Source organism: Meles meles, chromosome 7, assembly GCF_922984935.1.
Source record: "Meles meles chromosome 7, mMelMel3.1 paternal haplotype, whole genome shotgun sequence".
Lineage (NCBI taxonomy): Eukaryota > Metazoa > Chordata > Mammalia > Carnivora > Mustelidae > Meles > Meles meles.
Genome location: NC_060072.1, coordinates 47,778,706 through 47,799,511, shown reverse-complemented (window position 1 = coordinate 47,799,511; position 20,806 = coordinate 47,778,706). Strand labels below are relative to the sequence as shown.

Here is a 20,806-nt window from a genome sequence, read left to right as displayed (position 1 = left end):
AATGGATTTTATTTGTTCTTTTGGACTACTAATTTTGGACTAATACAAATTGAGTTTCTTGATTTCATTTACATTATATATGTATATCAATTTTATCCAAGTGCTTCAGTTTTTATTTGAAAATATTGTACCAGCAATTCATCTTAATTTCTCGAGTTATCCTAAAGATGCCTTGTATTTTCAGTTAGAAAATTCATTTTAATTAGAAAGAATTTTATGACGTGTTATTAGGATTTCTCTAGGCATTCATTAAATGAGTTAATACATGTGAAATTCTTAGCAACAGTATCTGACACATAGTTAATTTTCAGTAAACATTGACTGTTGCTTTTGCTATGATAATACTGACTTCTAGAAAGAAAAAATAACATGAAATACATACAGGTGATCAGAAGTAAATTGTTTTGGTCAACTTTTCCTTAAAATTCAATGTTAGCTTTATTGCTTAGAATTCAGTAATAATAAAATCAAATAGGCTGTAGTTCATCCATAAGAATTTAATGTGGTCAACCTTTTCACACATTGGTAGTGCTCCTTAACAGGTTTAGTTTATGAATTGGGATAATCTCCGAAAGAAATTAGTAGGTTTTTTTGAATTACTCATTACTTGATGCAAAAAATAACACTGCTTAAAAATAGCAGCTTATTTTACTCATATAAAAACTTTGAATATGAAGTAATTCTTAAAGCTTCCATATATTTTAAAGAGCAAAAGATTTTCAGATGAGTGTGATTGGTGGCTCATTACCAGCTAAGTTACATTTTATGGAAATTGCATATGCTTGAAAAAGGGACTGAATTTAACCTTAAAATAATCTTTTCAGAAGCGACTTGAATTTAAACAAAGTTTAAATGTATCCTACAGAATGAAAACCTTGTAGGGAGAGGCACTGACCAGAGGTCCTGTCCTAAGTGTTACATGCGTTTCTTTTCATTCTCATCATGAAAGGTAGGAAACCCAAGCGTAAGTGGCACCTGGGTGGCTCAGTTGGTTAAGCACCTGATTCTTGATTTCAGCTCAAATCATGATCTCAGGATTGTGAGATTGAGCCTTGTAGCAGGGTACACGCTGGTTGTGGAGCCTGCTTGGAATTCTCCCACTCGCTCTCCCCCAGTGACCCCTGCTTGAACATATTCTTTCTTGCTAAACAAAGCAAAACAGCGCAGGCACAGATTTCCAGATGAGGGCATCTAGGCACATATTGGCCCAATAATTTGACAGAAGAGGATTCAAACCCACCTCTCTTTGAGACTGGCATTTTACGTTCATTACTTTTACTTCAATTTATAGCATATTTGTATTCTCCATAAAGGCTTGGCTTTCATACCTCAGACATGCCCAAAAAGCCCTTCCAAGGGCTTTGTCTTTCTCCTTAGTTCCTACTTGTACCTGATTCTTTAGTTATACCAATTTTCAAAATAATGAATTGACTCCGTAGCACCCATCAAAGGGGACCAGTGAGATTTTGTTTTTATTTTTAATAACATGAATTTAGCGATTTAAAAATATTTTTGTTTTGGTTCCTTACAGATACTATCTTTTTGATGTTCAGATTGTCCTATCTTTAGTTAGTGAGAATCCTTTTGATACCACTCCAGTAGTCTTTGATAGTTTCTTGCTTCCTGGTATAACAGGATGTTCCAGGGTCTTTTTGTACATTACTGCGCTTGGCCTGGAAATCAGCCATTTCTCTAAGGAGCCCTTGTTCTTTTTTAGGTACGAAATGGTATTACACTGGGCACACGGGGTACTTACTCATTGCCCCTGAGTTGGTTACTGTTGTTACTACCACCTCAGTGGATAAATTTAGGAATTTTTTTTTTCTAATAGAATTTTTTTTCTGATGAATTCATATTTAGAACTTCAGAATTTTTACTTCTTTGATTTTATATTTGTATCTCTTCTCATATGCTGAAAATCTTAATTTGGAATGACATTAACATAACTTATTTCCTTAATATTATAAATAATGATTTTATGACAGCAACATTAATAATGCGATCACTGAAAATAGTTAACAGCTTTTCTCACATTCTTTGGTCTTTGGAATATATTTATTAAGTGTGTACAATTTTGTGTTTTAAAACCACTTGCAGGGGTACCTGGGTGGCTCAGTGGGTTAAAGCCTCTGCCTTCAGCTCAGGTCATGATCTTAGGGTCCTGGGATCAAGCCCCGCATCGGGCTCTCTGCTCAGCAAGGAGCCTGCTTCCCTCCCTCTCTCTCTGCCTGCCTCTCTGCCTACTTGTGATCTCTCTCTCTCTGTCAAAAAATAAGTAAAACCTTAAAAAAAGAAATAAAATAAAACCACTTGCAGTAGCTCTTCTATGTTGTTAAGCTACTATCTCAGTACACAGCTAAGTTTATTTGTTTTATTTTTAGAGATTCCTTTTTAAAATTTAGTATTGTTTTATCACTTTACATGGTTCCAAGCTCAAATTCAAATCTACAAGGCAAGGTCCAAAGTCTAGCTTTCATACCTGTCTCCTCCTCCTGTTCTCTCCCTCTTTCCATAGATTACCTGTTTCTATTAGTTTTTATTAGTTTTTGGTTTATCCTTCCACTTCTAAAATGTAAGTCTGTATCCATAGTAAAACATCTATATGTCATGTATACATATACAATTACAATTATATATATACATAAAAATAAATTTGTATTTTCTCCTTAGGTAAAAGGTAGCTTCCTGTGCATAGTTATTTATCTTGGTTTTTGAAGAAGGCAGAGGCTTTAACCCACTGAGCCACCCAGGCGCCCCTTTATCTTGTTTTTTAGTTTGTCAGTATATCCTCAAGATCCCTTCATAGCAGTATGTAGATAGTATTTATTTCTTTTTACAGTTGTCTCATGCTTCATTAAGAGGAGGTACATTAGCTCATTCAGCTTTTGCTATAACAAGATTATAGTCGGTCTTTTGCTAATGTTGCTAGCATTATGCATGTATCTGTTCTTCTTTATTTTAGTTTATTTTTGGGATAAAGGCCTGAAAATGAGCATGTTGGTTTAATGAATATGTCATTTTGCCAGATATTGTCAAATTTTCCTCTATAGGATTTTTACCACTTTGCATTTCTAGAAATGCAAATGCTTTCACATTCTATGATTCGGTGAACTTGTAAGGGTAATGATGTGAATGAAAAGTATGTGGGATAGATGAAAGGAAGTATCAGATAGTTACTGATAAAATGTCAAAGTTTAATGAAAACCTATTTTCTGGCTGCTGCTGCCGCTGCCGCTGCCGCTGCTGCTGCTGCTGCACTGCTGGCGCTTGCCTGCGCCTCAGAGTTATTGATTTATTCTTGAGAATCCTCTGCTCTCATCTGTCCTCATGGATGAACTTCAGGATGTTCAACTCACAGAGATCAAACCACTTCTAAATGATAAGACTGGTACACGAAACTTCCAGGACTTTGACTGTCAGGAACATGACATAGAAACAACTCACGGTGTGGTCCATGTCACCATCAGAGGCCTACCAAAGGGAAACAGACCAGTTATTCTGACATACCATGACATTGGCCTCAATCATAAATCCTGTTTCAATGCATTCTTTAACTTTGAAGATATGCAAGAGATCACCCAGCACTTTGCTGTCTGTCACGTGGATGCCCCAGGCCAGCAGGAAGGTGCACCCTCTTTCCCAACAGGGTACCAGTACCCCACAATGGATGAGTTGGCTGAGATGCTGCCTCCTGTTCTTACCCACTTAAGTCTGAAAAGCATCATTGGGATTGGAGTCGGAGCTGGAGCTTACATCCTCAGCAGATTTGCACTCAATCATCCAGAGCTCGTGGAAGGCCTTGTGCTCATTAACGTTGACCCTTGTGCTAAAGGCTGGATTGACTGGGCAGCTTCCAAACTCTCAGGCTTGACAACCAATGTTGTGGACATTATTTTGGCTCATCACTTTGGTCAGGAAGAGTTGCAGGCCAACTTGGACCTGATTCAGACCTACAGGCTGCATATTGCCCAAGATATCAATCAAGAAAACCTACAGCTCTTCCTGGGTTCTTATAACGGGTGTTCTACTCTGTTGGTGGTAGGGGACAGTTCACCTGCAGTTGAGGCTGTGGTTGAATGCAACTCTCGCCTGAACCCTATAAACACAACTTTGCTAAAGATGGCAGACTGTGGTGGACTGCCCCAAGTAGTACAGCCTGGAAAGCTCACCGAGGCCTTCAAGTACTTTTTGCAAGGAATGGGCTACATACCATCTGCCAGCATGACCCGGCTCGCCCGATCACGAACCCACTCAACCTCGAGTAGCATCGGCTCTGGAGAAAGTGCCTTCAGCCGATCTGTCACCAGCAATCAGTCAGATGGAACTCAAGAATCCTCTGAATCCCCTGATGTTGTGGACAGACACCAGACCATGGAGGTGTCCTGCTAAGCAGATACTCCTCCCCCGGACCATGCAAGTCCACCCTCCTTCAGACAACCACTCCATAATATAACATTTCATCCAGCAAACTGGCATCTATCTTTAACTCCTGCATGGCCAACTGACAGTCTCTGGTATCCTGGATTTATCATTCTCTCTGCCTGCCCGCCCTCCTTTTTGTATGTACCAAGAACCTCTTCCTTGCCATCACTGTAACATTCCAGCATCTTTAGCTGATCGAATTTCCATATTTTCTCTTGCCAGCCTTTCCTTGTGCTTTCCCAACTACATATCTGACAAGATTCTTTGATTCTGATGTACGTGTGAGCACGCGTGTCTGTGTTTGTGTGTGCATAGTTCTGTGATTTTAGATATGCTTTCTTGTAGAGCTTCTGCAAAAAAAGGGGACCTTTTTTTCTTTTTCATTTTCAGTGGTGTTTTTAAGGGAAATATACAGAACAAGTTTCTAGGTTGGGCAGGCCACTGCATTCTCTTTTGGTTCCAAATTGGTCAACACGATTTGCAGTGACTTCAGGAGCTCTGAGAAATGTGGAAGATTGTGTTTACATTGACGGTGACCAATAGAAGGGAGACTATTAACATAGAGAGGCAGGCAGGGTGGCCAGCCACCTCCTGTCCAAATGCATTCATATATGTTATTCTGTAAATAAAAGGGAGGGACATATTCTTTAAAAAGCCCATGAATGATGAAGTTCTGATGCAACATGGAGTTTTTCCTAAGAAGTGAGTGTGGCATCATTACTGCACTCTCTTAGCACAGGAAGATGGAAAACAAAATACCAGGCCTCTGCTGTGCCAGAGCAGAACTGCTGTCGCCACAGTGTCTGATACCACTTACGAGATACTTTTCCTTATGGAAAAACTGAAGTGCCTCCTGGGTCTGTGATGAAGAGTGTTTCTCCACCCTTCAGTCCTCTGAGAAAGGAGAGGTATGGCCTGAAAATTACGCAGATGGTGAGAACCAGCTGGGCGAAGAGGCACAGACCTCAGCGGAATATTATGTGTCTCAGGCACACCCTTGACTTCAGCTGACGTAGTGGAAGCGAAATGAAATTGGTACAGAACCCATTTCTTGACAATTCTTAAAGAAGAGAGGAAAGGGGCCGGGGTGTAAGGGCAGCCTGTGCAGCTGCAGTTGTGCTTAGTGGACTGCTGGGCGAGGGACTGCAGCCAAGCCAGAGTATTGCTGGGAGGAGGATGAAACCAGCTGCCACACAGCAAGGGCCCAGCTCTTGAGGGCATCAGATGTAAGCTCAGGGTTACGCAGTTCCGAATCTTAGGAAGGGGCTTTTCAGATATAATGTTCGCTTTCAGCCGAGATAGGGAATGCATCACTCTGCCGGAGTACAACTTTTTACAGATTATTAAATAAAGCTGTATATGTCTCATTGTTAACCCGAGAAAAAAAAAAAAAAAAAAAAGAAAACCTATTTTCTCCTCGAAAGTGAATGGATTAGTAACTATATTCAAGTGAAAATGAAATTTTCAGGGTTAGATGTTTGGTGTATGTTTGTCTGTATTATAAATAAGGAATGAATAATATTCTTTTGGATGAAAATAATAAATTGAGTATTAAATACCTTACGTTACTTGTTAATATGATCTTTCATTTAATAAGTGACTATTTTGGGTGAAAAAACAAGAATTAGTTTTAACTGTTTGCTACAACAAAACATTGATTGGATTTGAAAATTGGCAGTTGCAGATTTAATAGATACAGTTTACATTGTCCATATATATATATAACCTTGACGGTTTGTGACATGTTGTAATTGTACTTTTGAAAGAGTATATATATTGGGTCACTTCTCCATTCCCAGCTTTACTGCAGCCTTTTTGGTTAATGCTTGTCTTATTTTATTATTTTTTTTTAAAGATTTATTTATTTGTCAGGGTTGGGGGAGAGCACACATGTGCACAAGCAGGTAGAGGGAGAAACAGGCTCCCCGCTGAGCAAGGAGCCCAATGTTTGACTCCATCCCAGACCCTGGGATCATGACCTGAACCAAAGACTGATGCTTAACTAACTGAGCCACCCAGGTGTCCCTCTACTTGTCTTATTTTAAACACTTTTTATTAAGGATATGAAAGAGTAGAATTTTGCAGCTTTTTAAATATTATTTTTTAATTTATTAAATTTAAATGTAATTAAATTAAAATTTAATTTAAATTATCTATTATTTTAAATTATTAAATTTAAATTTAATTTAAATAAAATTTAAAATTTTTAATTTATTAAATTAAATTAATAAAATTTTTTTAAAAAGATTTTATTTATTTACTAGACACAGAGAGAGAGAGATCACAAGTAGACAGGGGGAAGCAGGCTCCCCGCTGAGCAGAGAGCCCGACGTGGGACTCGATCCCAGGACCCCGAGACCATGACCTGAGCCGAAGGCAAAGACCCAACCCACTGAGCCACCCAGGCATCCCTAAATTAATAAATTTTTTATATTATAAAGAAATTAGGAGTTACATAGAGGCCTGTGTTTGGGAATTTGGGAAGTTCTGGGAGGGTATCACTAGTGATTAGCACATTTTTATTCTGGGAAGGAAAAAATTGGGAAAAGAGTTTGGATTCAGATCATAGAAGACTTGATTTTCAGACTGTTAAATTTGGACTTTATTCTGTAGACACTGGAAAATCAATAAAGGATTTATAAGATTTACATTCTTCAAGTGAAAAATGTGAGGGGTATACTTTTTAGTTTTAATGTAACCTTGGTGATATAATTGAGTAGTTTTGAAATACTTTTTCCTTATGGAAAAACTGAAGTGTACATGTTATTATTAATGGCTGACTATAGTAACAAATGTTTATTGAGGCCATACTGGGTACCAAGTACACAGCACACTACTAAGTACTTTATTTGATTGGTCTCTTTTAGTCCTTACAGCAACCTGGAGAATGGAGAGAATGTTGTCATACCCATTCTTACCCCATCAGAGGAGAAATTTAAGGCTTAGGGAAAGATAGCGCATTATCCCAGATTGGATCCTAGACTTATAAATAAGATCATTATTGAGACAGTCTGAAATTTGACTGGGGCCTGTTGATTAGATGGTCATATCGGTCAGTGTTAACTTCCTGACTTTGATGGTTTTGTGGTCAGACAGGAAAATGTCCTTGTACTGAAAATATATATATTGAGATACTAAGCAGTAATGGCCATCATGTTGCAAAACTCATTCGCAAATGGTCCAAAATGTTAACAGTTTCATAATCTGGGTGAAAGGTACATAAATAATAGCTCTGCAACTCTTACCTAAATTTGAAATTGTCATTTGATCCTTGATCAACATGAGTTTGAATTATCAGGGCCACTTACATGTTGATTTTTTTGGATAAATACAATACAGTACTGTAAATGTATTTTCCTTATGATTTTCTTAGTATTTTCTCTAGCTTTATTTTAAGAATACTGTATATAATACATATAAGTGTCAAATCCGTGTTAGTTGACTGTGTATTGCTAAGGTTTCTGGTTAACAGGAGGCTAACAATAGTTAAGATTTTGGGGAGTCAAAATTTATAAGTGGATTTTCAACTGGGTGGGGATTTGGTGCTCCAGCCCTGTGTTCCGAGTATCAACTGTATGGTGTAATGTATGTATCTCATTCCAAGCATGTGTACATATCTTTTCTGCCTCTCTTACTTACTCTGACTAATGTCATATGATAGACATTGATTAAAAATATCAAGCAAATTTTTTATTTCTTCTTCATTGTACTTAGTAATTTACTCAGTTTAACAGCATTAGCTATAACTTGCAAGTTCATTTTAAGTCACATTGTTTGCCTTTTGTAATATTTATACTCTGAGGTCACTTAATAAATGTTAAATGATTATGGTATTTTTTCTTCTTTTAAGTTTATACTTTATATGGATTATTAGACATATTTTAAAAGTTATATGTCTTATTTAATTTTAAATGTCACTATCAAAATAATTGCCTGCCTTTTGTTTTAACATAGGTTATCTTATGATGAGGCTTTTGCTATGGCTAATGACCCCTTGGAAGGCTTCCATGAAGTAAACCTTGCTTCACCTACTTCTCCAGACCTTCTTGGTGTGTATGAATCAGGAACTCAGGAGCAGACTACCTCACCAAGTGTCATCTATCGGCCACATCCTTCAGCTCTGTGCTCTGCCCCAATTCAGGCTAATGCCTTAGATGTTTCTGACCTTCCCACGCAACCTGTGTATTCATCCCCCAGACGTTTAAACTGTGCAGAAATATCTAGTATCAGGTAGGAAATCTCAAGATCCGTATTTTGGAGTATTATGTTAAACAAATGGACAGTTGGTTTGGTTGCCTTAAGTTTTACTATTTTAGAAAATTTGAATAAGCTTGTCCATGAAGAGGAGCAATACATATTAATGTTCAAGAGCAAGGGTCAGGAAACTTCTTATGTGAAGGGCCAGGTGGTAAATATTTTAGGCTTTGCTGGCCATACAGACTCTGTTGCAACTATTCAGCTTTGCTGTTAAAGTATGAGAGCAGCCACAGACAGTACGTAAATGAATAAACTCCAGTCAGACTTCATGTATGGACATTGACTTTTGAATTTCATGTAATTTTCTTATGCCACAAAATATTACTATTTTTATTTATTTATTTATTTTTTAACCATTTGAGAGTGTAAAAATAAATCTTGGTTTGTGAGCCTTGCAAAACAGGTAACAGGCTGGATTTAGCCTGCATTTAGTTTGCTGACCCTGTTCTAGAGTAGGACTATTAAATAGAACTTTCTGTGATGATAAAAATGTGATAGCCAGTGGCTGCATGTGGCTGCTAGACTTGAAATGTGTTAGCTTTAGCTTTGACTGATTTTAATTTTTAATTAATAATTTATAAGTTAATTTTCAAATTAATGCTATTATTAAAATAGTGGCTATTACATTGGATAGTGCAGTTCTACACCTTTGTGTTTATGCCAGTTCTGTGCGAGCATATACTGATGTTTTCTGAACTTTCCTTTATAGCATCCATGTTACAGATCCAGCGCCTTGTTCTACCTCTGGAGTCACAGCTGGGTTAACTAAATTAACTACGAGAAAGGACAACTGTAATGCAGAGAGGGAGTTTTTACAGGGTGCTACTATAACAGAGGCTTGTGATGGCAGCGATGATATTTTTGGGTTGAGTACTGATAGTCTGTCCCGTTTACGAAGCCCATCTGTTTTGGAAGTCAGAGAAAAGGGCTATGAAAGATTAAAAGAAGAACTTGCAAAAGCTCAGAGGGTAAGCAAAAAAGATGCTTTATTCTTCCGTGTTTTGTATTTGAAAGTAAGATGTATTCATGACATGGGGCAACCCCAATGAAGTCTTTGCAGTTCTACATTTACCTTCCCATATATACAGCCTTAGCTCCTGTTGGGCAGCATCTAGGCAACTGTGAAAATAATGGAATAGTAAAGAAGCTCATCTGAGAGTACGCACTGCCTACATTGCCTGCTCCCTGTCTTATTACATTATCATTCATAGCAAATTGGTGGGTTATGTTTCATGTGTGGGTTTTCCCTTTCTTGTGTGTGGTTGACTTTATGGTCCTTCACTTGAAGTCATTTAGTCCAGGTCATTTTATTTTGAGGAATTGTTTGGTAGTAATTATCTTTGGCATTCAGCTGGGCTTGAATATTTTCTGTATCTTACCTTGGAGAATTTTCTTTTCTTGGTAATTTGTTGTATTTCCCATTTGGTCATCTTTAAAGTTTCTGCTATCTATTCCCAAATTTGTGGCTATTCTTATTCTTTTTCTGTGACTGTAATTAAATTTCAGATGGAAATTTATAGCACCAAATATTTATAATTAGAGAAAGGGAAAAGTCTTAAATCAGCAGTCTAAAAATAGCAAAATCAGAGCAAGCAGAAGGAAGGAAGTAATAAAGAGCAATGTCAATGTCAATAAAGAGCAATTTCAATTGTCAATGAAATTGACAATTGAAAAACTAGAGAAAATGAATGAAACAAAGTGCTGATTCTCTAAAAATATCAACAAAACTGACAAACATCTAACAAGACTGACAAAAAAAGGACAAATTATCAATAAGGAATGAAGCTGGATATCACTGCAGATGCTGCAGATGTCAAAAATACAGTAAAGGAATAATGTGAACAACTCTATATAAATTTGACAACTTGGGTCAAATGAACTAATTCACATTTAGAAACTTGAGAGGATAAGACATTCTATATGTGTAATTTTTAGCATGTTAGGACATTTCACAAACATATATTCCCACCTTCTTTGCTACCATGCTTGTCTCTTAAGAGTGTAACACTGATTTTTGTATCCCTGGTCTCAGCATAATACAATATGATGCCTGGCATATATGTCTTCTTATTAATGCTTCAGTGAGTGGCTGATAACTAAATAGCTATGCAGATATGTTAAAATATTTTTGATTAAATATTTTATCAAAAAGAAAAATCAGTATTTTATGTTTTTCAAGGAAAGGAGTGTGGTGAGATGTGATTGTAATCAGCTTCTGTCATCTGGATCTGACTCTGTTGTTTTAATATACAGTATTAAGTGAAATCATCGTTTATATAGAGGTAAACTATCGAGCATATATACCCATCATTGAGAATAAATCAGTGGTTCCTTATTTATCAGAACAAATTACTAATTTCTTAGGTCAAGTTGGGAATTTCTTTTGAAATCTTTAAGGTGCTGTATTTAGAGGTCCTGTTGAGGTAATTGAAATAATAATGATATGTGAACACATATATATGGTGAATTATGAAGGGTATAGTATAGTATTAATACTTAGAGTTCAAGGCTTGAAAATACCTCTTGAATATGAAAATATTTCTTGAATTTAGCAACTTAATGAATCAAAATTGTATCTATAGCCATTCTCTCTATTCTGATTATTCTTTTAAGAGAGACCAGATAGTTACCATCTTTCTATTCTTGTTCCTTTAACCTATTTTTGTCTTCGTATATAAAGTGAGTTTCTTGCAGGTGATATATGATTAGGTTTTGCTTTTTTAAATCCTTTCCAGTAATCTCTGCCTTTTAATTGCTATATTTAAAACATTTACATTTAATGTGATATTGATATGGTTTGGTTTAAATCTGCCATTGTACTGTTTTGTTTCCTGTGTGTTCCATCTATTCCTTTTTCTTCTTTTTCCTTCTTTTATGCCTTCTTTTGGATTAATTCCACACTTTTTTTTGTGATCTCGTCTTGTCTCCTTTGGCTTGTTAGCTATGTATCTTTTTGCTGTGTTTAATAGTATGCATATTTAACTTACTCGTGTCTACCTTCTGATGATGTTATACTACCTCACATATAATGTAAGAACCTTACAAAAGTGTACTGTCTGTAGCCTCTGTGCTGTAGGCATAGTCTGTTTCACTTGTTCATATGCTTAAACTCCGCAGTGCAGTTACTATTTTTTTGCATTGAATGGTTGTTTCTTAAAGAGATTTAGATGATATGGAAAAGAATCTTTATATTTACCAGTGTAGCTGCCATTTCCATTGCTCTTCATTTCTTCATGTAAATCCTGATTTCCATCTGATAATCATTTTTCTTCTACTGGGAAGACATCTTTTAGCATTTTTGTTGTATGTGTTTGCTGGTGATAAATTATTTTTAGTTGTTATGTATCTGAAAAGGCATCTTTCCCCCATCTTTGTTTTTGAAAGATATTTTCACTTGGTAAAGAATTTTAAGTTGATAATTTTTCCTTGTAGTACTTTAAAGATGTTGCTCCAGTGTCTTCTAGCTTGCACTGTTTCTCACAAGTAGTGAGGCATTGTCCTTTGTTCCTCTGCATGTGATGTAAGATTCTTCCTCAGCACTGGCTGTAAGCACTTTGATTATGATGTACCTTGGTGTAGTTTTCTTCATGTTTCTTGTGGTTGAGGTTTGTTGAGCTTCTTGAATCTGTAGTTTGTTCATTTTCATCAAATTTGGGAAGTTTGGGCTATTATTTCATAAAAAAACTTTTACATATCTCCCCTATCTCTACTCACCTGCCAGGTTCCATTAGACGGCTTCAACTTGTCTCACACCTCACTATGCTCTATTCATTTATGTTGCAATCTTTTTTTTTCCTGTTTGTGTTTCATTGTGCATAGTCTCTGTTGCTGTCTCTTTCTTCAGTGTCACTTCTCCTTTCTTCAGCAGATTTAATCTGTAAATCTTATAAAGTGTATTTTTTTATCTCAGACATTGTGGTTTTCATCTCTGAAAGTTTGAGTTGGGTCTTCTTAATATTTTTTGCTCTGCTTAATAAGTTCAGTCTTTCCTCCAGCTTCTTAAACATATGAAATACAGTTTAATAACTGTTTTAATCCTTGTCTGATAAAGCTTTCTTCTTTTCGTGTGATAAGCTTGGCCAAATCGTAGGACTCACCTAATTTGTTTCCCATATTTGGAGGATCACTGTCTGCTGCCGGGTGCCTAGTGTCTTAAAAATTGTTTTATGTATTTTTTCCAGCTTTTTTGTTATGTCAGGTAGGGTTGTGAATGTGATCCTTGTTATTCTTTTTTTTTTTTTTTTAAGATTTTTAAAATTTATTTGTCACAGAGAGAGCACACAAGTGGGCAGAGTGGCAGGCAGAGGTGGAGAGAGAAGTAGGCTCCCTGCTGAGCAAGGAGCCAATGCAGGACTTGATCCCAGGACTCTGGGATCATGGTCAGAGCTGAAGGCAGTGGCTTAACCAACTGAGCCACTCAGGCATCCCCTTGTTACTCTATCTTGATTGGGAGTCAAAGTTCTATTTCTGTTTGTATTGTTTATTCTGCGCCATCCTACTAACCCTAACCCAAAATTATACACTTAACACACATGATCCAATAATTTTGAACTTCATGAGGATAAAGATTGTACATATTTTTTGCTCATGATTATATTTTGAACTCATAATGGGTTCTCAGTATATTTTGTTGATTAAATGAATCTATACATATGTATACAGTTATATTATTATAGAATAGACACACATACTAGTTAGACAAGCTAGCTGCTGGTAAGCAACCCCTAAATTTTGGTGACTTTACCTAAAAGAAGTTAATTTTTATTTCTTGAGCATTCTGCAGCAGAGGCACATAGTTGATATGCAGTTTTTTATGAAATAATTTAGGGATCTGTGTTTCTTCTGTCTTGGATCTTTGTAGTCTTTTCGAATTTTTTTTTTAACCTTACAGGGATTTTTTTTTTTAATGAATTTCTTTTCTTTTTTTTTAAATTTTATTTATTTATTTGACAGAGAGAGAGATCACAAGTAGGCAGAGAGGCAGGCAGAGAGAGAGGAGGAAGCAGGCTCTCTGCGGAGCAGAGAGCCCGATGCGGGGCTCGATCCCAGGACCCTGAGATCATGACCTGAGCCGAAGGCAGCGGCTTAATCCACTGAGCCACCCAGGTGCCAGACATGCATACTAAAATTACATGTTTTCACCACTTTGATGTAGAAAATGCACTAGAAAAATAAACTTTAGTCAAACACTGAAGTAGATGAATCCACCACCACGTGTCCGTATACTTAGAGCTAAACTGAGTTTCAGTCTGAAGTGAAGAATGTGACCAGTGGCTGAAATGGTGTCCCAGTCTGGTGAGAAAGTGAACCCGACTCCCCCCCCCCACCTCCAGCAGAGTGGGATCAGAGGCTCCTGGCCCCTGAGCGGCTTCAGGCATTTCCCCCGTACCAGGTTACCATGTGATGTGCTAAGAGGTGCTAAGAGGTGGAGGCACAGCGACAATTCCCAACAGCAGCTGATCTGCCCAACTAAGTGTGCCGCCCAGTGAGGCCTAAGGAAAAAGTTGCGTTTTCTGTATCTAACCAATGAAATGAAGGGAAAAGAAAGTTTGGAGAAAGGCACACCATTCTAAAAAGTCTTGTCTTCGAAGTGACACATAACTTCTGCTCATATTCCACTGGTGCAAACCAGTTTTCTGCTGATGCTTAGGTGTATGGTGGGCTGGGAAGTGTAGTCCCTGGCTGGACAGTGACTCCCAGCAACAAGTCCATACTGTGGATAGGGGGAATACCCATGTGATCACTGATTTTGAGGTGCAGGGATGCCAGAGATGATGTATTCTTCACTTATTTGCTCTTCCACAGGACATTACTGAAGACCAGTTTTGATGGACTTCTTAGGCAGAAGTTGGACTTCAGTTTACCTTTATTTAAATGTTGCTTCCTGGACTCTACCCCAGCTTCTGCTGAAATAAAAATTATTGTATTGAGGCTTACGGATATGCATTTTTAATAAACTCCTTTGTTGATTCTTTTATTTGCTACTTGTGATACCTACTGGTATAATGTGTTACTTCCAATTTTTTTTTTTTAAGATTTTATTTATTTATTTGACAGAGAGACAGAGATCGCAAGTAGGCAGAGAGGCAGGCAGAGAGAGAGGAGGAAGCAGGCTCCCCGCTGAGCAGAGAGCCCGATGCGGGGCTTGATCCCAGGACCCTGGGATCATGACCTGAGCCGAAGGCAGAGGCTTAAACCACTGAGCCACCCAGGTGCCCCTTACTTCCAATTTTTAATTATTTTTCCTTAAAACGGAATGAAATAACTTGGAAAATAACAATCAGTGGAATAGCTTGCAGCCAAATAAAGTCACCCAGAAACGCATACCTGTGTCAAATTCATATTCAGCATGGTCCTACTAACTGTGGCCATGGTTCTCTGTCATAGTACTGACAGCATAGTACAAGACCCTGTAGGGGACAAAAATAAATCAGATTTGACCCTGTCTTTAGATGTTTACTAGTTGGGAAGAAAAGACATGTATTACATGGTCATGTTTCACTGAATCTGAATTGTACATTTTTTCCCCATATTAACCATCGTGACACTCATCATTACCTACTTGTGTATGAACTTGGTCATAGTTGTTTATATTGTAATTAATTCAGTTGAATTGTGTGATTTGGGTTCTGTATTTGTTGGTCTTAATTACTGGCTTAAATATCTTGAAAATGACCTCATTATGATAGGACATTGAAACAGACAGGTATATTTAAAAAATCAGCTTTAAAGAGTTCTTATTATAAGTATAAAATGAACATTTTAAGTTAAAAAAATCATATCGTTTCATTGACAGCATTTTTTTTTCTTTTGATATAAAAATGTGTATCTTAAGAACCATAGTCTTAAGTTTGATGGAATATACTTGAACAGAGTCCTGATGTTCTGTGTTTTGAATATCTCTCAAAATTTCTTTTCTCCAGTACAACCACTCTAAATTTGTATCTTGCCTAAAATACAGCAGTAATCAGTGAACTGTTTTTCTTGTCGCTCGTCTTTTTTTTTTTAAACCTCAGCAACCTCACCATACTTCCAAATGGCAATTTTGAATTGCAGATCTGATTACTATCCTGTTTAAAATCCTTCAGTGACTTCTCATGGCCTTTGAGATAATCTCCCCTTGTCTTTAAAGGACGTCCTGATTTCTAAGCCAGTGCTTTTTAGGATGGGCCATAAACCTACTTTTCTGGTATTATTTTTTTGTGGTGTTCATCCCTTCTTGTCTTTAAACTACAAAATATACTAGCTTTAGCATATGGATCAAGGGAGAAAACTCTGAAAAGGGAAATTGTGCTCATGTTGTAGAGGGCTTTCAGTATTTGAGGTGAGGTTTATACCACTTTGGTAGAGGAGCTATTCAAGAATTTTGCCTTCCTGAATGACATATGTATTGCTCTGATTGCAAATTTCTCAAGGAGCAGTATCTTACTTGGTTTTGTATCTTGAGAATTACCATAGTGACCATGGAGTAGGAAATATTGAATGAATTGACTTATTTTTCATATGTAATTATAAAAGTGAAATTTTAGTGTTTGAAAGAACCTGGCATTAAAGTTATGCAGTTATAGATTTATAAATTAACTCAGGGAGAACTGGCATCTTTATGATCTCTTTCTACTCAAGAACATGGTATGTCCTTCTGCTTCTTTGTTTAGGACTACCTGTGTTTTTGCATTTGCCAGTATTTTAAAGTTTTCATTTTGCCTTGTAGTCTTCAGCATTATGAAGTTTTTTTGTTTTCAGTGATTTTTGCCCTGTATTCTGTCTAGTCTGATATGATTCAGATTCTTATTTGTATTACATTTTTTAGTATACTTCTGCCCATTCTTTTATTTTTAATCTATCTGAATTACTTCGTTTTGGGTATGTCTCTAATCTAAAGCTTAGAGATGGATTTTGCTTTTTTAAGCCAATCTGAAAATCATTTTCTTTTTAATTAGGTGAGTTGCATCTGTGCACATTTACTGATAAACAGGCTACGTTTGGGCTTGTTTCTGTCACATAACTTTCAAATGTCTGCTGTGTGTGTATACAACCTTTTCCTGTGTTGCTCTGTTTTCTTTGTGTCCTCCTCCTTTTTGGTATTATGGAAGGTTTGATTTCCATTCTAGTTATTATCTTTCTATAATCAAAGATATATATACTATATTGTAATTATATATATCTTAGCCTTTCTTTAGATACTGCTGTTGTCTCCTGCCATAAGCAATACTAAACTTACCTGGTTACTGTTTTTCTCATATCATTTGATTTTAGTCAGACTGTTATTTCAGTGTTAATCTCTATGCTTTTAGATATATTTAGGTTTATACCAGTTGAGTTGTGTGCCTCAAGTTATAGTCCTTTACTTCCCATTAGTATTTAAGAAATTTGTGAATTTAATTTCATCTTTCTCTTATATTTTGTATTATTTTTATATTCCTAAAGCTTATAACATTTGAATAATTGTTTTATCAGCTTTATCCCTATTAAGAAAATAGACTTTATTTTTTAGAGCAGTTTTAAGTTCGTAGCTAAATTGAGAGGGTGGTACAGAGTTCTCATTCACTCTGTGCCTGCACTAACATAACATAGCCTCTCAACACTATGAATGGTACATTTGTTATTATTCATGACCCCTAGATTGGCGTATCATTATCCCAGAGTCCAGAGTTTATATTAAGGTTGCCTTTGTTGTATGTTCTACTGATTCTGACAAGTCTGTAATGACATGTATCAACCATTGTAGTTTTATCCAGAATAGTTTCACTGCCCTAAAAATCCTCTTTTCTCTATTTATTCCACCCCACTCACTAAATGCTAACAACCACTGATCTCTTTTTATGGTCTCCATTCTTTTACCTTCTCTAGAATGTCATATAGTTGGAATCCTACAGGATGTAACCTTTTCAGATTGGATTCTTTTATTTAATAATATGCATTTATTTTCCCCCATGTCTTTTCATGACTTGTTAGCTTATTTCCTTTTAATGCAGAGTAATATTCCATCGTCTGGATGTACCAGAGTTTATTCGTTCACCTGCTAAAGGACATTTTGGTTATTTCCAAGTTTTGGCAATTATGAATGTATAAATATCTGTGTTCAGGTTTTTGTGTAAGCATAAGTTTTGAGCACCTTTGGGTAAATAGTAAGGAGTGTGATTGTTGAATCATATGGTAAGAGTATGTTTAGTTTGATTAAAAAGCGGCCAGACTGACTTTTAAAATAGCTATGCCACTTGGCATTCCCAGTAGCAATTATGAGAGTTCCTATTGCTTTCCATTCTTGTCAGCATTTGGTGTTGTCAGTGTTCTGGATTTTGGTCATTCTAATCAGTGTATATCATTGTTTTAATTTGCATTTCCCTGATAACATAGAATATGAAGTATTTTTTCACTGCGTATTTCTTCTCTGTATCTTCTTTGTTGAAATGTCTGTTCAGATCTTTTGTGCATCTTTCAATTAGGTTGTTTTCTTACTGTTGAGTTTTAAGAATCTGTATATTTCTTATAATAGTCCTTTATCAGATACTCTCTTGCAAATATTTTCTCCATTCTGTGCCTTGTCTTTTCATTCCCTTGATGTGCACATCTTTTAGTTGTAGTTCTACAGTGAAATATATTTGCTTCTCACCCCCAGTCCTTAGTGTTAAAGCTTCTCTAGCTTCTTCTGGATTATGTAAATCTCTGTTCTTTATTTGATCCTGAATCATGCTTATATGAGAGATATTCTCTAAAGTTTTTTAAGTTTATAATTCTTTGTCTCTGGTCTTATACTTGAAGGACACTTTGGCTAGATATCAAATCCTTATTTCACATTTTTTCCTTGAGTATCTTCAAAATGTTATTCTGTTGTTTTCTAACATAAAATGCTATTGACATTTAATGCCAATCTGATTGTCTTTACCTAATAAAGGTGACCTGGCTTTACCTCTAACTTTTTTATTATGGTAGCTTCACATATTTGTGTTTGTTTTCCATATTTTAAATGAGTTGGATTTCCTTGGACTATTAGGGGAAGGCTCCTGTGAAGGAGTAGGATAGACAAGAAGCTTTCTCAGTTTTATGTTTAAGAGCTTTCCCTTCCATTGTTACTGTCGTATCTTTGTAGCCTCTTCTGTCTCTCTGAGGTAGGCCTCATTCAAGAAGGGTTTCTCCTCTAGCCCTGTGTCTCTACAAACTTTACAGATATAACATTATGTCTAGAGATGATATTTCTAGAAACAGAAGAAAAATACTTTTATACTACCTTCTGTGATCTGTTTGCTTTGGAACCTTGCCACTCTCTTTCTCCTTTTTTTGGTCTGAGCCTTTTCTCTGTCAGTCTCCATTATTCCTGTCTTGCAATTTGGTTTCAGATTCCATGAGTTTTTCTTTTTGGGTGGGCCATGTCCTGGAAGGTTCTCTTTGCTGGATGCTTTGCAGTTCCCTTAGAGTTGAAGGCTTTACAGTACTGTTCGCTGCTTCAGGACTGCAAATAGGGTTTTGTACTCCACCTTTAGCTTGGAACTTGTGGTAAACTTTTCCTTTTTCTCCATTTGTTCTCATATTTGTTCTCCCAGTTTCCATTAGGGTCAAGTCCTCTCTTTTGGGGTATGTGTAATAATTTTTGGATCCTGAGGCTTCACAGGATACCTCTATAATCCCTTCTGCATCCTGCTGTCCCTTCCACATGGTTGTTGACTCTGCCCTGTTTGCAGTGTAGCCACGTTCTCTCATAGTCTAAGATTTGTGGGGACTTCCTTACCTAGTGTTGTTGAAGATGTGGTTGGTCATTGGGTTCTTCTGATATTTCGGTTGGTATATTTGGTTTTCAGGAGTTGTCTGAATTCAAAAACTATGCTGCTACCACAATTGCAATATAACTAACCCATTATTTTATTAATGCAATTGTGATCAATATATAGGAAGTTTGGATTTTTTAATCCCTAAATTTGGAAGATTAATTTAGGGCAACATATAAAATTGCATGTTATTTACATCTTAAAATATTTTTTAAAAGCATCTACTTGATACCTTTTGAGAAGTCATAGAAATGAGGGTGTGATCTTGTCATTTACATTCTTCTTAGTTTTAAGTGCAAATATGTATCATTTGCCTCTGGTTGCAGTACTAAATGGGTATAGTTTCCTAATGGAAATTTTGGACTAATTGCCATATGGTACTTAAAGTTACCTGTAAGTGAACAAATTTTAAGGTAAATATGAAAAAAACCCACTGAATTTTTATTGAAATGGATAAATGGAATTAAATTCCTTTCTTGATGGAAATAAATATGTTCAGAGAAAAGGGAAAAAAGAATGAAGTCATTTAATTGTTTATTTTCACATGTAATATGTAATCATAATCTTTGGATGTCTCATGAAAGAAACATGAAAATTTAATATGCGGTTAGAATTATTTATAATTTTAGATTTGCCTGATTGTCTTCCACATAGCAAGTGCTAAATAAACATTTTCAGTGTGAACATTGTAGGAGGGGACTATTAATATATTGTAATTTTATTAGTGAAGATTATATAGTCTGCTGAATCTAACTTCAAACTATGAAAATTCAAAATCAAATGATCGATTTCTCATAGGAACTGAAGTTAAAAGATGAAGAGTGTGAGAGGCTTTCTAAAGTACGAGATCAACTTGGACAGGAATTGGAGGAACTCACAGCTAGTCTGTTTGAGGTTGGTCTATTTACGTCTTGGCCAAGAGCAACATCTTGATTTTTATATATTGATAGAATTGTTTTTTGAGGGCGTCTTGGAAAAGATATGCTTCACACATAATTTATAAGTTATCTAAGAAAAATTTAATCTTCAAGAAATGTAGAGTCTACAACTTAAAATGATGGGAAAATGAAAAGATTCTGTGGGCTTCCAGTATCAGTTTGTTTAAAAAATGTCTATGTAGAAAGAAAGGTAAATTTTAATTTCGTTTTTATCAAGTATTTAGGGGCTGCTTTAGGGCAATCTTATAATATGACTCTACAACCAAGATGGCAAGCCCTGAGGTAGCTCTCCGACAGATGATGGTTTGAGGATTGTTAGAAGGCCCACCTGTTTATCTCTAGGCTGCCAACAGGACCACAATTTCTGCTCAACTCAAGCAGTGTTTCTCAAGAGGGGTGTCATTGACATTGTCATTTTGCATTTTT

The 20,806-nt window shown here is 36.2% G+C and overlaps 2 protein-coding genes across 5 annotated transcripts in view; both read left to right on the top strand.

The window, feature by feature from the left end:
* LOC123947374 (RAB3A interacting protein) overlaps positions 1-20,806 on the top strand; it is a 47,794-nt gene that overhangs the window by 8,884 nt on the left and 18,104 nt on the right. For all 4 annotated transcript variants that reach the window (XM_046013555.1, XM_046013557.1, XM_046013554.1 and 1 more), the window contains 3 exons: positions 8,377-8,652; positions 9,389-9,647; positions 20,241-20,336. In XM_046013555.1, the coding sequence (XP_045869511.1) occupies positions 8,402-8,652; positions 9,389-9,647; positions 20,241-20,336 (606 nt within the window). In that variant the 5' untranslated portion in view covers positions 8,377-8,401. The remainder of the gene's footprint in view (positions 1-8,376; positions 8,653-9,388; positions 9,648-20,240; positions 20,337-20,806) is intronic.
* Positions 3,222-4,700, top strand: LOC123947375 (protein NDRG3-like). Its single transcript, XM_046013558.1, has one exon. The coding sequence runs from the start codon at positions 3,328-3,330 to the stop codon at positions 4,387-4,389; it is 1,062 nt and encodes a 353-aa protein (XP_045869514.1). The 5' UTR covers positions 3,222-3,327; the 3' UTR covers positions 4,390-4,700.